General features: G+C 47.6%; 1 protein-coding gene across 2 annotated transcripts in view; it reads left to right on the top strand.

Annotated features, from left to right (window-relative positions):
- LOC109897100 (RAS guanyl-releasing protein 2) overlaps window positions 1–16,950 on the top strand; it is a 75,345-nt gene that overhangs the window by 39,518 nt on the left and 18,877 nt on the right. For both annotated transcript variants that reach the window (XM_031832478.1, XM_031832479.1), the window contains exon 13: window positions 8,726–8,867. In XM_031832478.1, coding sequence (XP_031688338.1) covers window positions 8,726–8,867 — 142 coding nt within the window. The remainder of the gene's footprint in view (window positions 1–8,725; window positions 8,868–16,950) is intronic.

Below are 16,950 nucleotides of genomic sequence, written 5' to 3'. Positions count from 1 at the left end.
GACCTCTTGCTCTCTATCCCGACCTCTCGCTCTCTATCCCGACCTCTCGCTCTCTATCCCGACCTCTCGCTCTCTATCCCGACCTCTCGCTCTCCTATCCCGACCTCTTGCTCTCGTTCCCTCTCGTTCCCTCTCGCTCTCGTTCCCTCTCGCTCTCGTTCCCTCTCGCTCTCGTTCCCTCTCGCTCTCGTTCCCTCTCCCTTCCGCTCTCCCTCGCTCTCCCTCTATCCCTCTCGCTCTCTCTATCCCTCTCGCTCTCTCTATCCCTCTCGCTCTCTCTATCCCTCTCGCTCTCTCTATCCCTCTCGCTCTCTCTATCCCTCTCGCTCTCTCTATCCCTCTCGCTCTCTCTCTTCCTCTCGCTCTTGCTCTCTATCCCTCCCTCTTGCTCTCTATCCCTCTCTCTTGCTCTCTATCCCTCTCTCTTGCTCTCCATCCCTCTCGCTCTTGCCCTCCATCTCCCTCTATTCCTCCCCCTTCCTCTCCCTCTATCCCTCCCTCTTGCTCTCTATCCCCCCCTCTTGCTCTCTATCCCGCCCTCTTGCTCTCTATCCCACCCTCTTGCTCTCTATCCCGCCCTCTTGCTCTCTATCCCTCCCTCTTGCTCTTTATCCCTCCCTCTTGCTCTCTATCCCTCCCTCTTGCTCTCCTTCCCTCTCCCTCCCTCCCTTCCGCTCTCCCTCCCTCCCTTCCGCTCTCCCTCTTTCCCTTCTGCTCTCCCTCTTTCCCTTCTGCTCTCCCTCTTTCCCTTCCGCTCTCTCTCTTTCCCTTCCGCTCTCCCTCTTTCCCTTCCGCTCTCCCTCTTTCCCTTCCGCTCTCCCTCTTTCCCTTCCGCTCTCCCTTCCGCTCTCCCTCCCTCCCTGCTCTCTATCCCCCCCTCTTGCTCTCTATCCCGCCCTCTTGCTCTCTATCCCACCCTCTTGCTCTCTATCCCGCCCTCTTGCTCTCTATCCCTCCCTCTTGCTGTTTATCCCTCCCTCTTGCTCTCTATCCCTCCCTCTTGCTCTCCTTCCCTCTCCCTCCCTCCCTTCCGCTCTCCCTCCCTCCCTTCCGCTCTCCCTCTTTCCCTTCTGCTCTCCCTCTTTCCCTTCTGCTCTCCCTCTTTCCCTTCCGCTCTCTCTCTTTCCCTTCCGCTCTCCCTCTTTCCCTTCCGCTCTCCCTCTTTCCCTTCCGCTCTCCCTCTTTCCCTTCCGCTCTCCCTCTTTCCCTTCCGCTCTCCCTCTTTCCCTTCCGCTCTCCCTCTCTCCCTTCCGCTCTCCCTCTCTCCCTTCCGCTCTCCCTCTCTCCCTTCCGCTCTCCCTCTCGCTCTCGCTCTCTCTCCGTCTCGCTCTCTCTCCGTCTCGCTCTCTCTCCGTCTCGCTCTCTCTCTCGCTCTCTCTTCCTCTCCATCTACCTTCCGCTCTCGCTCTCCCTCTCTCTCTCTCCCTCTTGATCTCTCTCCCTCTTGATCTCTCTCCCTCTTGCTCTCCCTCCCTCTTGCTCTCCCTCCCTCTTGCTCTCCCTCCCTCTCGCTCCCTCTCTCTCTCTATCCCTCTCTCTATCCCCCTCTCGCTCTCTATCCCCCTCTCGCTCTCTACCCCCCCTCTCGCTCTCTACCCCCCCTCTCGCTCTCTATCCCTCCCTCTTGCTCTCTATCCCTCCCTCTTGCTCTCTATCCCTCCCTCTCGCTCGCTCTCACTCGCTCCCTCTCGCTCTCTCTCTCGCTCTCTATCCCCCCCCTCTCTCTCTCCCTTCCTCTCTCCCGTCCGCTCTCCCTCTCTCTCCCTCGTTCTTCCTCCCTCTTGCTCTCTCTATCCCTCTTGCTCATTCTATCCCTCTCGCTTTCTCTATCCCTCCCTTTTACTCTCTATCCCTCCCTTTTGCTCTCTATCCCTCCCTCTTGCTCTCTATCCCGACCTCTCGCTCTCGTTCCCTCTCTCTCTCCTTCCCTCTCCCTTCCGCTCTCCTTCCCTCTCACTTCCGCTCTCCCTCTCTCCCTTCCGCTCTCCCTTCCGCTCTCCCTCTCTACCTTCCGCTCTCCCTTCCGCTCTCGCTCTCTCTATCCCTCTCGCTCTCCCTATCCCTCTCGCTCTCCCTATCCCTCTCGCTCTCCCTCTCGCTCTCTCTATCCCTCTCGCTCTCCCTATCCCTCTTGCTCTCTATCCCGACCTCTTGCTCTCTATCCCGACCTCTTGCTCTCTATCCCGACCTCTTGCTCTCTATCCCGACCTCTTGCTCTCTATCCCGACCTCTCGCTCTCTATCCCGACCTCTCGCTCTCTATCCCGACCTATCGCTCTCTATCCCGACCTCTCGCTCTCTATCCCGACCTCTTGCTCTCGTTCCCTCTCGTTCCCTCTCGCTCTCGTTCCCTCTCGCTCTCGTTCCCTCTCCCTTCCGCTCTCCCTCGCTTTCCCCCTCTCTCCCTCGCTCTCCCTCTATCCCTCTCGCTCTCTCTATCCCTCTCGCTCTCTCTATCCCTCTCGCTCTCTCTATCCCTCTCGCTCTCTCTCTTCCTCTCGCTCTTGCTCTCTATCCCTCCCTCTTGCTCTCTATCCCTCCCTCTTGCTCTCTATCCCTCTCTCTTGCTCTCCATCCCTCTCGCTCTTGCCCTCCATCTCCCTCTATTCCTCCCCCTTCCTCTCCCTCTATCCCTCCCTCTTGCTCTCTATCCCCCCCTCTTGCTCTCTATCCCTCCCTCTTGCTCTCTATCCCTCCCTCTTGCTCTCTATCCCTCTCTCTTGCTCTCCATCCCTCTCGCTCTTGCCCTCCATCTCCCTCTATTCCTCCCCCTTCCTCTCCCTCTATCCCTCCCTCTTGCTCTCTATCCCCCCCTCTTGCTCTCTATCCCGCCCTCTTGCTCTCTATCCCGCCCTCTTGCTCTCTATCCCGCCCTCTTGCTCTCTATCCCACCCTCTTGCTCTCTATCCCGCCCTCTTGCTCTCTATCCCTCCCTCTTGCTCTTTATCCCTCCCTCTTGCTCTCTATCCCTCCCTCTTGCTCTCCTTCCCTCTCCCTCCCTCCCTTCCGCTCTCCCTCCCTCCCTTCCGCTCTCCCTCCCTCCCTTCTGCTCTCCCTCTTTCCCTTCTGCTCTCCCTCTTTCCCTTCCGCTCTCTCTCTTTCCCTTCTGCTCTCCCTCTTTCCCTTCCGCTCTCCCTCTTTCCCTTCCGCTCTCCCTCTTTCCCTTCCGCTCTCCCTCTCTCCCTTCCGCTCTCGCTCTCTCTCTCCGTCTCGCTCTCTCTCCGTCTCGCTCTCTCTCTCGCTCTCTCTTCCTCTCCATCTACCTTCCGCTCTCGCTCTCCCTCGATCTCGCTCTCTCTCTCCCTCCCTCTCTCTCTCGTTCTCCCTCTTGCTCTCTCGCTCTCGCTCTCTCCCTCTTGCTCTCTCGCTCTCTCCCTCTTGCTCTCTCGCTCTCTCTCTCTCCGTCTCGCTCTCTCCCTTGCTCTCTCTTCCTCTTTCTCCGTCTCGCTCTCGCTCTTCCTCTCCGTCTCCCTCCCGCTCTCGCTCTTTCTCCGTCTCGCTCGCTCTCGCTTCCTCTCCATCTTGCTCTCTCTTCCTCTCCGTCTTGCTCTCTCTCCCTCTCCCTTCTTTCACTCTCTCTTCCTCTCCGTCTTGCTCTCTCCCTCTTGCTCCCGCTCTCGCTCCCTCCCTCTCACCCTCTCTCCATCGCTCACTTTCTCATTCTCTTTCTGCCTCTCTCTCTCTCTCTCTCTCTCTCTCTCTCTCTCACTCTCCTCCCCCTCCCTCCTTTCCCCCCTCCCTCTCAATTCAGTTCAAGGGGCTTTATTGTCATGGGAAACACATGTTTACATTGCCAAAGCATGTGAAATATATAATAAACAAAAGTGAAATAAACAAAATGAACAGTAAACATTACACACAGTTCCAAAGGAATAGAGACATTTCAAATGTCATATTATGTCTATATACAGTGTTGTATCGATGTGCAAATAGTTAAAGTACAAAAGGGAAAATACATAAATATAGGTTGTATTTACAATGGTGTTTGTTCTTCACTGGTTGCCCTTTTCTTGTGACAACAGGTCACAAATCTTGCTGCTGTGATGGTACACTGTGGTATTTCACCCAGTAGATATGGGAGTTTATCAACATTTGATTTGTTTTCGAATTCTTTGTGGATCTGTGTAATCTGAGGGAAGTATGTGTCTCTAATATGGTCATACATTTGGCAGGAGGTTAGGAAGTGCAGCTCAGTTTCCACCTCATTTTGTGGGCAGTGGGCACATAGCCTGTCTTCTCTTGAGAGTCAGGTCTGCCTACTGCAGCCTTTCTCAATAGCAATGCTATGCTTACTGAGTCTGTACATAGTCAAAGCTTTCCTTAAGTTTGGGTCAGTCACAGTGGTCAGGTATTCTGCCACGGTGTACTCTCTGTTTAGGGCCAAATAGCATTCTAGTTTGCTCAGTTTTTTTGTTAATTCTTTCCATTGTGTCAAGTAATTATCTTTTTGTTTTCTCATGATTTAGTTGGGTCTGATTGTGTTGCTGTCCTGGGGCTTTGTGGGGTCTGTTTGTGTTTGTGAACAGAGCCCCAGGACCAGCTTGCTTAGGGGACTCTTCTCCAGGTTCATCTCTCTGTAGGGGATGGCTTTGTTATGGAAGGTTTGGGAATCCCTTCCTTTTTGGTGGTTGTAGAATTTAACAGTTCTTTTTAAAGGGTTTTGATAATGTGCATCGGCCTAATTCTCCTCTGAATGCATTATTTGGTGTTTTATGTTGTACACAGGATTTTTTTGTTTGTTGCAGAAATCTGCATGCAGAGTCTCAATTTTGTGTTAGTTCTATTTTGTGAATTCTTGGTTGGTGAGCGGACCCCAGACCTCACAACCATAAAGGGAAATGGGTTCTATAACTGATTCAAGTATTTTTTTTGCCAGATCCTAATTGGTATGTCGAATTTTATGTTCCTTTTGATGGCATAGAAGGTCCTTCTTGCCTTGTCTCTCAGACCGTTCACAGCTTTGTGGAAGTTACCCATGGCACTGATGTTTAGGCCGAGGTATGTATAGTTTTTTTGGGTGCTCTAGGACAACGATGTCTAGATGGAATTTGTATTTGTGGTCCTGGCAACTATTACTATTACTATTATTTGGAATACCATGAGGCCGGATGCTGCAGACTGTTCTAGAGCCCTCGCCAATTCGTTGATGTACCGTGCCTTCAGAAAGTATTCAGACCCCTTGTCTTTTCCCACATTTTGTTACGTTACAGCCTTATTACAAAATAAATACTCAATCTACACACAATATCCCATAATGACAAATCAAAAACAGTTTTTAAACGTTTGTAAAAAAATATATATATAACAAAAATATATATATACTTTATCTACATAAGTATTCAGACCCTTTGCTATGAGACTCGACATTGAGCTCAGCTGCATCCTGTTTCAATTGATCATCCTTGAGATGTTTCTACAACTTGATTGGGGTCCACCTGTGTAAAATTCAATTGATTGGACATGATTTGGAAAGGCACACACCTGTCTATATAAGGTCTACACAGTTGACCGTGCATGTCAGAGCAAAAACCAAGCCATGAGGTCAAAGGTATTGTTCTTAGAGCTCTGAGACAGGATGTGTCGAGGCACAGATCTGGGAAGGGTACCAAAACATTTCTGCAGCATTGAAGGTCCCCAAGAACACAGTGGCCTCCATCATTATTAAATGGAAGAAGTTTGCAACCACCAAGACTCTTCCTAGAGCTGGCTAAACTGAGGAATCGGGGGTGTCAGGGAGGTGACCAAGTACCCGATGGTCACTCTGACAGACCTCTAGAGTTCCTCTGTGGAGATGGGAGAACCTTCCAGAAGGACAACCATCTCTGCAGCACTCCACCAATCAGGCCTTTATGGTAGAGTGACCAGATGGAAGCCACTCCTCAGGAAAAGACAAATGAAAACCCGCTTGGAGTTTTCCCAAAAGGCACCTAAAGACTCTTCGACAATGAGAAACAAGATTCGCTGGTCTGATGAAACCAAGATTAAACTCTTTGGTCTGAATGCAAAGTGTCACATCTGGAAGAAACCTGGCACCATCCCTATGGTGGTGGCAGCATCATGTTGTGACAGGGACTGGGAGACTTCTCAGGATCGAGGCAAAGATGAACGGAGCAAAGTACAGAGAGATCCTTGATGAAAACCTGCTCCAGACCGCTCAGGACCTCAGACTGGGGTGAAGGTTCACCTTCCAACAGGACAATGACCCTAATCACACAGCCAAGACAATGCAGGAGTGGCTTTGGGACAAGTCTCTGACAAGTCTCTGAATGTCCTTCAGTCCCAGCCAGAGCCTGAACCTGATCGAACATATCTGGGAGAGACCTGAAAATAGCTGTGCAGCAACGCTCCCCATCCAACCTGACAAAGATTGAGATGATCTGCTGAGAAGAATGGGAGAAACTCCCCAAATACAGATGTTCCAAGCTTGTAGCGTCATACCAAAGAAGACTCGAGGCTGTAATCACTGCCAAAGGTGCATCAACAAAGTACTGAGTAAAGGGTCTGAATACTTATGTAAATGTGAGATTTCTGTTTTATTTAATTTTTTATAAATTAGCAAACAATTCCCCAAAACTGTTTTTGCTTTGTCATTATGGGGTATTGTGTCTCGATTGATGAGGGAAATAAAACAATTTAATACATTTTAGAATAAGGCTGTAATGTAACAGAATGTGGAAAAAGTCTAGGGGTCTGAATACTTTCCCAAAGCACTGTATATGTAGAAGAGTGTGGGGCTCAAGCTGCATCCCTGTCTCACCCCACGGCCCCGAGGAAAGAACTTTGTGTTTTTAGCCTATTTTGTTTGTGTATATGGATTTTATAATGTTGGATGTTTGTCCCCCAACACTGCCTTCTATCAATTTGTATAGCAGACCCTCATGCCAAATTTAGTCAACTTTTCTTTTTACATCAACAAAGCATGCTGACTTGCTGCACCCTCGAACTCTACTGTGATTATTATTATTTGACCATGCTGGTCATTTATGAACATTTGAACGTCTTGGCCATGTTCTGTTATAATCTCCACCCGGCACAGCCAGAAGAGGACTGGCCACCCCTCATAGCCTGGTTCCTCTCTAGGTTTCTTCCTAGGTTTTGGCCTTTCTAGGAAGTTTTTCCTAGCCACCATGATTCTACACCTGCATTGCTTGCTGTTTGGGGTTTTAGGCTGGGTTTCTGTACAGCACTTTGAGACATCAGCTGATGCAAGAAGGGCTTTATAAATACATTTGATTTGATTAGAAGTCTTTGCCGGTGTTTTGGTTCGTTTGTTTGTCAATTGTAATGTGTATATTTGATCATTTCATTCAGGATACCATCAACACCACAGGCCTTTTTGGGTTGGAGAGTTTGTATTTTGTCCTGTAGTTCAATCAATGTAATTGGAGAATCCAGTGGGTTCTGGTCGTCTTTAATAGTCGATTCTAAGATTTGTTTTTGATCAGGTAATATGTTTTTGCTGTTGGTTCTTTGTTATGGAGCCAAATAGATTGGTGAAGTGGTTTATCCATACATCTCTGTTTTGGATAGATAACTCTTCGTGTTGTTTGTTTGTTTCTTCCTTCAATTTGTTTTTGCATTCTTCATCAAACCATTTGTCATTGTTGTTTATTTTCTTCAGTTGTCTGCTTAATTTTTTGATTTGATATGGGAGCTTAGAGGTCAAATATACTGTACACTACAAATACACTACGGTTTTCTACTACCTTCACGATTACAGTGAAACGTTATGTCAAGGAAGTTGTCTAAAAGGCATGGAATTGGTTTCCTAACAGTTTTTTGGTAGGTTTCTACACAACCTGCCATCTATAGTATTTCTTAATATTATGCAGTTCCTTTGGCTTTGATGCCTCATGATTGAGTATTGCTCTGTTCAAGTAGACTGTGATTTTGCTGTGGTCTGATGGGGGTGTCAGTGGGGCTAACTGCGAATGCTCTGAGAGACTGAGGTCAGTGATAAAGTCATCTACAGTACTACTGCCAAGAGATGAGTTATAGGTGTCCCCACAAAGCCTACCATTGACTATGTACAAACCCAGCGTGCGACAGAGCTGCAGGAGTTGTGATCTTTTTGTTGTTGTTGGTTGTTTTGCCGTAGTGGCTAGGAGGGTATATTTGGGAGGGGAGGCTGTCAGGTAGGTGTTTGTCCCCCTGTGTGTTAAGAGTGTCAGGTTCTTGTCCAGTTCTGGCATTTAGGCCGCCACAGACTAGTACCTGGAAATGGTTAATCTCCCCTTCTAGGATGGAGAAGCTGTCTTCATTAAAGTATGGGGATTCTATTAGGGGGATAGAGGTAGCACACATTAGGACATTTTTCGCTGTTGAGATCATTTGATAAATCATTTCTAGCCAGAGGTAAAATGTTCCTGTTTTGACAAATTTACTAGAGAGGGTTAGATCTGCTCTATACCAAATGAGCGTACCCCCTGAGTCCCTTCCCTGTTTCACTGCTGGTAGTTTGGTTGATGGGACTACCAGCTCTCTGTAACCTAGACAGCAGCCAGTGGGCCCGTTTTCTCTATACCACATTTATTTTAGATGAAAATGTCTGTATTTCCAATTTCTTTGATGAAGTCTGGGTTCCCGGCTCTTTAGGCCAATGGCAGATGACCTTTCTGTCTCTCTCTCTCTCTCTCTCTCTCTCTCTCTCTCTCTCTCTCTCTCTCTCTCTCTCTCTCTCTCTCTCTCTTCTCCCCTTCCTCCTCCCCACCTCTCCCTCCCTCCAGAGATGGGCAGATCAGCCGGGAAGAGATGATCGACTACTTCATGAAGGCCAGCTCTCTGCTCAACTGTAAGATGGGCTTCATCCACACCTTCACAGAGACCACCTACGTCAAACCCACCTTCTGTGAACACTGCGCTGGCTTTGTGAGTATCTTATCCACTGGTCAGTTATTTATTTATTATTTATTTCAGCTTTATTTAACCAGGTAGTCCAGCTGAGAACACCTTTATTTAACCAGGTAGGCCAGCTGAGAACACCTTTATTTAACCAGGTAGTCCAGCTGAGAACACCTTTATTTAACCAGGTAGTCCAGCTGAGAACACCTTTATTTAACCAGGTAGTCCAGCTGAGAACACCTTTATTTAACCAGGTAGTCCAGCTGAGAACACCTTTATTTAACCAGGCAGTCCAGCTGAGAACACCTTTATTTAACCAGGCAGTCCAGCTGAGAACACCTTTATTTAACCAGGCAGTCCAGCTGAGAACACCTTTATTTAACCAGGTAGTCCAGTTGAGAACAAGTTCTCATTTGCAACTTCGACCTGGCCAAGATAAAGCATAGCAATTCGACACAATACAACAACACAGAGTTACACATGGAATAAACAAAACATACAGTCAATAATACAGTAGAACAAAGAAAACAAAAAGTCTATATACAGTGAGTGCAAATTAGGTCAAATAAGGGAGTTAAGGCAATAAATAGGCCATGGTGGCGAAGTAATTACAATATGGCAATTAAACACTGGAATGGTAGATGTGCAGAAGATGAATGTGCAAGTAGAGATACTGGGGTGCAAAGGAGCAAGATAAATAAATAAATACAGTATGGGGATGAGGTAGGGAGATAGCCCATCTGTACACTGCCCATCTATGTACAGGTGCAGTGACCTGTGAGCTGCTCTGACAGCTGGTGCTTAAAGCTAGTGAGGGAGATATGAGTCTCCACCTTCAGAGATTTTTGCAGTTCGTTCCAGTCATTGGCAGCAGAGAACTGGAAGGAAAGACGACCAAAGTAGGAATTGGCTTTGGGGGTGACCAGTGAGATATACCTGCTGGAGCGCGGGCTACGAGTGGGTGGTGCTATGGTGACCAGTGAGCTGAGATAAGGTGGGGCTTTACCTAGCAGAGACTTGTAGATAACCTGTAGCCAGTGGGTTTGGCGACGAGTATGAAGCGAGGGCCAACCAACGAGAGCGTACAGGTCGCAATGGTGGGTAGTGTATGGAGCTTTGGTGACAAAACGGATGGCACTGTGATAGACTGCATCCAGTTTGTTGAGTAGTGTTGGATGCTATTTTATAGATGACATCACCGAAGTCGAGGATTGGTAGGATGGTCAGTTTTACGAGGGTTTGTTTGGCAGCATGAGTGAAGGATGCTTTGTTGCGATATAGGAAGCCGATTCTAGATTTCATTTTGGATTGGAGATGCTTAATGTGAGTCTGGAAGGAGAGTTTACAGTCTAACCAGACACCTAGGTATTTGTAGTTGTCCACGTATTCTAAGTCAGAGCCGTCCAGAGTAGTGATGCTGGATGGGCGAGCAGGTGCAGGCAGTGATCGGTTGAAGAGCATGCACTTAGTTTTACTTGCGTTTAAGAGCAGTTGGAGGCCACGGAAGGAGAGTTGTATGGCATTGAAGCTCGTCTGGAGGTTAGTTAATACAGTGTCCAAAGAAGTGCCAGAAGTATACAGAATGGTGTCGTCTGCGTAGAGGTGGATCAGAGAATCACCAGCAGCAAGAGCGACATCGTTGATATATACAGGGAAGAGAGTCGGCCCGAGGATTGAACCCTGTGGCACCCCCATAGAGACTGCCGATTTGACACACTGAACTCTATCAGAGAGTTGGTAAACCAGGCGAGGCAATCATTTGAGAAACCAAGGCTGTCGAGTCTGCCAATAAGAATGTGGTGATTGACAGAGTCGAAAGGCTTGGCCAGGTCGATGAATACGGCTGCACAGTAATGTCTCTTATCGATGGTGTTTATGATGTTGTTTAGGACCTTGAGCGTGGCTGAGGTGCACCCATGACCAGCTTTGAAACCAGATTGCATAGCAGAGAAGGTACGGTGGGATTCGAAATGGTCGGTAATCTGTTTGTCAACTTGGCTTTCGAAGACTTTAGAAAGACAGGGCAGGATAGATATAGGTCTGTAGCAGTTTGGGTCTAGAGTGTCACCCCCTTTGAAGAGGGGATGACCGTGGCAGCTTTCCAATCTTTGGGAATCTCAGATGATACGAAGGAGAGGTTGAACAGGCTAGTAATAGGGGTTGCAACAATTTCGGCAGATAATTTTAGGAAGAGAGGTTCCAGATTGTCTAGCCCGGCTGATTTGTAGTGGTCCAGATTTTGCAGCTCTTTCAGAACATCAGCTATCTGGATTTGGATGAAGGAGAAATGGTGGGGGCTTTGGCGGGTTGCTGTGGAGGGTGCCAGTGAGTTGACCGGAGTAGGGGTAGCCAGGTGGAAAGCATGGCCAGCCGTAGAGAAATGCTTATTGAAATTCTCAATTATAGTGGATTTATCGGTGGTGAAAGTGTTTCCTAGCCTCAGAGTAGTGGGCAGCTGGGAGGAGGTGCTCTTATTCTCCATGGACTTTACAGTGTCACAGAACGTTTTTGAGTAAGTACTACAGGATGCAACAAGCTTAGCTTTCCTAACTACTTTGTTCCTAACTTCCCTGAAAAGTCGCATATCATGGGGGCTCGAAATGTTTAGGTACAGACTTGGATAGTAATACAGAACTCTGCAGGCTATCTTTGCAGTAGATTGCAACACCACCCCCTTTGGCAGTTCTATCTTGGTGGAAAATGTTTTTGTTAACGATGGAGATTTCAGTGTGTTTGGTGGTTTTCCTAAACCAGGATTCAGACACGACTAAAACATCCGGGTTGGCAGAGTGTGCTAAAGCAGTGAATAGAACAAACTTAGGGAGTAGCCTTCTAATGTTAACATGCATGAAACCAAGGCTTTTACGGTTACAGAAGTCAACAAATGAGAGCACCTGGGGAGTGGAACTTGGGACTGCAGGATTTGTATTAACCTCTACATCAACAGAGGAACAGAGGAGAAGTAGGATAAGGGTACGGCTAAAGGCTATTCGAACTGGCCGTCTAGCACGTTCGGAACAGAGAGTAAAAGGAGCAGGTTTCTGGGAACGATAGCATAGATTCAAGGCATAGTGTACGGACAAAGGTAAGGTAGGATGTGAGTACATTGGAGGTAAACCTAGGCATTGAGTAATAATGATAGAGATAGTCTCTAGAGACGTTTAAACCAGGTGATGTCATTGCATATGTAGGAGGTGGGACAACATGGTTGGTTAAGGCATATTGATCAGGGCTAGAGGCTCTACAGTGAAATAAGACAGTAATCATTAACCAGGACAGTAATGGACAAGGCATATTGATATTAGAGAGAGGCATGCGTAGCCAAGTGAACATATGTGTCCAGTGAGTGGTTGGGCTGACTGGGGACACGGCGATTCAGACAGTTAGCAGGCCGATGATAACAGTTAGTAGGCCGGGGCTAAACAAGCTAGCAGTTAGCAGACCTGGGCTGGCAAGCTAGCTGTTTGCAGACCGGGTTAGCAAGCAAGCAGTTAGCAGGGGCTAGCAGTTAGCAGACCGGGGCAGGCAAGCTAACAGTTAGCAGACCGGGGCAGGCAAGCTGGCAGTTAGCAGATGGGGGTAAGTCTGTTTTTGCCTCTTCGTGCGGTGACGTCGATAGACCAGTCGTGGAATTAGTAGGGTTCCAGGTAGCTCTAGGTAGCTAGCAGGCCTGGCAGGTTAGCAGAATGGGCCTTCTTCAGCGGGCGTCGCGCCTGTGGGGCTTGTTGGAATCCTTGGGCAGATTATGTCGGTATTCCAGTCGTAGAGGATCGGCGGTGTTCCGTGTCCCGTACCGGCAGTAGAAGGGGTCTAGATATTGTAGCCCGGGAGTGGGCTTCGGTGGTAGAACAGAAGCCCTGGCCGGGCTAGCTTCAGGCTAATTGGTGCTTGCTCCGGGATGGAAACACTAGCCAGGAGTGGTCACCCGGGATTGCAGTTAGCTAGTTGCGAAGATCCAGATAAAAATGTTCCGAGTTTGCGGTAGGAATCCGGGGATATGGAGAGAAATAGGTCCGTTATGCTCTGGTTTGAGTCACGTTGTTCGAAATGGCGAGAGCTTTCCGAGCTAGAGGTTAGCTGATGACCGCTAGCAATGGTTTGCTGACTGATAGCTGGTAGGTAGTTAGCTGGCTAGCTTCAGTTGAGCTATTTCAAAGTAAATATAAATGCTTTAGAAAAAAAAGCAGATCCACACCACATTGGGTGAGGCGGTTTGCAGGAGAGTATTTAGAAGTTGAGGTTTAGGAAAATATTTTTAAAAGATATGCAAAGAAAAAGATGTAAAAAGATGTATACAAAGGACACGACAGGACAAAGACGATTGACTGCTACGCCATCTTGGTAGTAAATGGTAGTTTGACCATCCATCCTCCCTCTAAAGTACAATACAGAGTCATACAGACTAATTACCACAATGTCTTAAAATAGATGATTTAAATCACAAAAGAGAGCCTTGGTCAAAATTGCTAGGATTTTGTATAGATCTCTATTCCCGACTGTCTTCAATGCATTTTTAATTGGATTGATTAAATTGATTGGTGAAAGGGCCGTTTGGACAGAATGTCATTGATGACCATTGATGGCTCTCGAGTGGCACAGCGGTCCAAGGCACTGTATCTCAGTGCTAGAGGCGTCACTACAGACCCTGGTTCGATCCCGGGCTGTATCACAACCGGCCGTGATCGAGAGTCCCATAGGGCGGTGCACAATTGGCCCAGCGCTGTCCGGGTTAGGGAAGGGTTTGGCTGGGGTCGCCGTCATTGTAAAATAAGAATTTGTTCTTAACTGACTTGCCTAGTTAAATAAAGGTTAAATGAAAAAAAAATGAATGGACACGCCCTGTCGCTTTGAGTATTCTGACATATTTTTGTGAAAGTTCTGGACAGTAACCGCATTTATTATTCTGTATTAATATTGGGTCTGGTCTATTATTTAGAGATACAGCACTGGGATGGTGAGGTAACACAGTAGGCAGATAATTGGGTCCTTGACAAGCCTGGTTTTTCATGTGCTTGTGTGAGGAGACACACCGAGTGGTGTCTGAGTTCTTCAGAGGAACTCTCTGTTGCCTCACACATGGCCAGTGAGTCAGCAGAGTGTGTAATGAGAGCCAGTGATGGCTTTATACTGAGGTGACTGGGTGACCTCTCCAACAGGTGCACAGAAAGAGAGAGATGAGGTGCAGCACATCAACAAACACACACAGCGTCTGACTCATACACACTCTTTTTTTAAATTTAAATTTTGTAAACACCCTTACACTTACCCCACCTCCACCACCCCTACCCCCACCCCCACCTTCTACACACACTGATGATTCACACAAGGGATCTAAGTGGAATTTCCAAGCCCTTCTGGGAAAATTGTAATAAAACATTTAATAATGGAGGGAGGTAGAAAAGATTAGCTCGGTAACAGTGTGTGGCAGAGCGACAGGGCCACCAGCTACTTCCTGCCTGCCTGCGTGCTTTCCTGTTGGCTTCGGGTCAAACAAAATAATTCAACTTCCCATTTTTCTGCACTGGAAAAAACAAGCCACCCGCCACCGTTATGGAGTGGATCAGACTTCTCTTCACAATCCAACATTGTTTTAATGTCTCTCTGACAACCACCGCTGTAGTCTCATCACATACTTACTGAAGCTTCCTGTGAATGGGTCTTGGTACTCACTGTGTAGTTCAACGCTGGGAGATAATGGACAGTGCAATCCCAACTGGCATCCTCTTCCCTATATTTGACCAGGGCCCATTTGGTATGTAGCCAGGGAGGGAGAGAGTGTTGTTATGCTCTAGGGGCTAGAGATATTGGTTATACAAGGGGTCAGTTGTAAGGATTGGTGTTTAGTTCTCTACAAAGCCATGTCTGTGGATGTGGGATGTAGCCCTTGTTCTTGGTGTCTGACTGATGAGAGGTTTTTATGTCCTGTTGGTCTAGTTTAGGAAAGCAAATGTATACTCTTTGAAGCCATGTCTGGTCAGTGTTTTGGTGCTGGGAGATAATGGACAGTGCAATCCCAACTGGCATCCTCTTCCCTATATTTGACCAGGGCCCATTTGGTATGTAGCCAGGGAGGGAGAGAGTGTTGTTATGCTCTAGGGGCTAGAGATATTGGTTATACAAGGGGTCAGTTGTAAGGATTGGTGTTTAGTTCTCTACAAAGCCATGTCTGTGGATGTGGGATGTAGCCCTTGTTCTTGGTGTCTGACTGATGAGAGGTTTTTATGTCCTGTTGGTCTAGTTTAGGAAAGCAAATGTATACTCTTTGAAGCCATGTCTGGTCAGTGTTTTGGTGCCATCGAGGCTTGTTTGTGTTCGTTTGTCGGTCCCTGCTGTATGTGTCTGTCCATGTGTGTGTCCGTCCATGTGTGTGTCCGTCCATGTGTGTGTCCGTCCATGTGTGTGTCCTGTGTTTGTGTGTCCGTCCGTGTGTGTCTGTCCGTCCGGGGGTGTCTGTCCGTGTGTGTGTGTGTGTGTGTGTGTGTGGGGTCGGAATATTCTCTGTCCTCAGATCTCTGGTGTGGCTGTGATCTCCTGGACCAGTCTTTCATGTCATTGTTCCCCCGCGGTGGGCTCCTAGTGCCTGCTTGATCTCACTCTCCCACCACCTCCCTTCTCTTCTCCCTCTCTCTTTCTACCTCTAATGCTCATTTTCTCTTTCTCTCTCACACTTCCTATCAGTAGCTCGGTTTCCATCCAATTGTTGACAGATTTTCATCCGAATGTTTGAAAATCTGCATTTTTGAATGTTTTTCAATCAAATTAACTCGGTGCATATAAAAGTAGTGCACATATAATAACTTTTGTGGTTAAATTCCCATGTACTGAAAAAAAAAATACAGGCTATAAATACAGGCTATAAATACAGGCTATAAATACAGGCTATAAATACAGTGGTTTTCATCGCATTTTCAACTCTAAAATGTTGTGTTATATAGTGAATGTGCCCACTCTGGTCTTGGCACGTGCACTCTAGCCTACAGCTACCGGATACAGTGAGGGTATAGTCTACAGCTACCAGATACAGTGAGGGTATAGCCTACAGCTACCAGATACAGTGAGGGTACAGCGACCAGATACAGTGAGGGTATAGCCTACAGCTACCAGATACAGTGAGGGTACAGCTACCAGATACAGTGAGGGTATAGCCTACAGCTAACAGATACAGTGAGGGTACAGCTACCAGATACAGTGAGGGTATAGTCTACAGCTACCAGATACAGTGAGGGTATAGCTACCAGATACAGTGAGGGTACAGCTACCAGATACAGTGAGGGTACAGCTAACAGATACCGTGAGGGTACAGCTACCAGATACAGTGAGGGTATAGTCTACAGCTACCAGATACAGTGAGGGTATAGTCTACAGCTACCAGATACAGTGAGGGTATAGCTACCAGATACAGTGAGGGTACAGCTACCAGATACAGTGAGGGTACAGCTAACAGATACAGTGAGGGTATAGTCTACAGCTACCAGATACAGTGAGGGTATAGTCTACAGCTAACAGATACAGTGAGGGTATAGCTAACAGATACAGTGAGGGTATAGCCTACAGCTACCAGATACAGTGAGGGTATAGCCTACAGCTAACAGATACAGTGAGGGTACAGATACCAGATACAGTGAGGGTATAGCCTACAGCTAACAGATACAGTGAGGGTAGAGCTACCAGATACAGTGAGGGTATAGCCTACAGCTAACAGATACAGTGAGGGTACAGCTAACAGATACAGTGAGGGTATAGTCTACAGCTACCAGATACAGTGAGGGTATAGTCTACAGCTACCAGATACAGTGAGGGTATAGCTACCAGACACAGTGAGGGTACAGCTACCAGATACAGTGAGGGTACAGCTAACAGATACAGTGAGGGTATAGTCTACAGCTACCAGATACAGTGAGGGTATAGTCTACAGCTAACAGATACAGTGAGGGTATAGCTAACAGATACAGTGAGGGTATAGCCTACAGCTACCAGATACAGTGAGGGTATAGCCTACAGCTAACAGATACAGTCAGGGTACAGATACCAGATACAGTGAGGGTATAGCCTACAGCTACCAGATACAGTGAGGGTACAGCTACCAGATACAGTGAGGGTATAGCCTACA

This window comes from Oncorhynchus kisutch, linkage group LG9 (assembly GCF_002021735.2).
Source record: "Oncorhynchus kisutch isolate 150728-3 linkage group LG9, Okis_V2, whole genome shotgun sequence".
Taxonomy (NCBI): Eukaryota; Metazoa; Chordata; class Actinopteri; order Salmoniformes; family Salmonidae; genus Oncorhynchus; species Oncorhynchus kisutch.
Note: the sequence above shows the minus strand (reverse complement) of the source record. Positions and strands in the feature narration are given on the sequence as shown.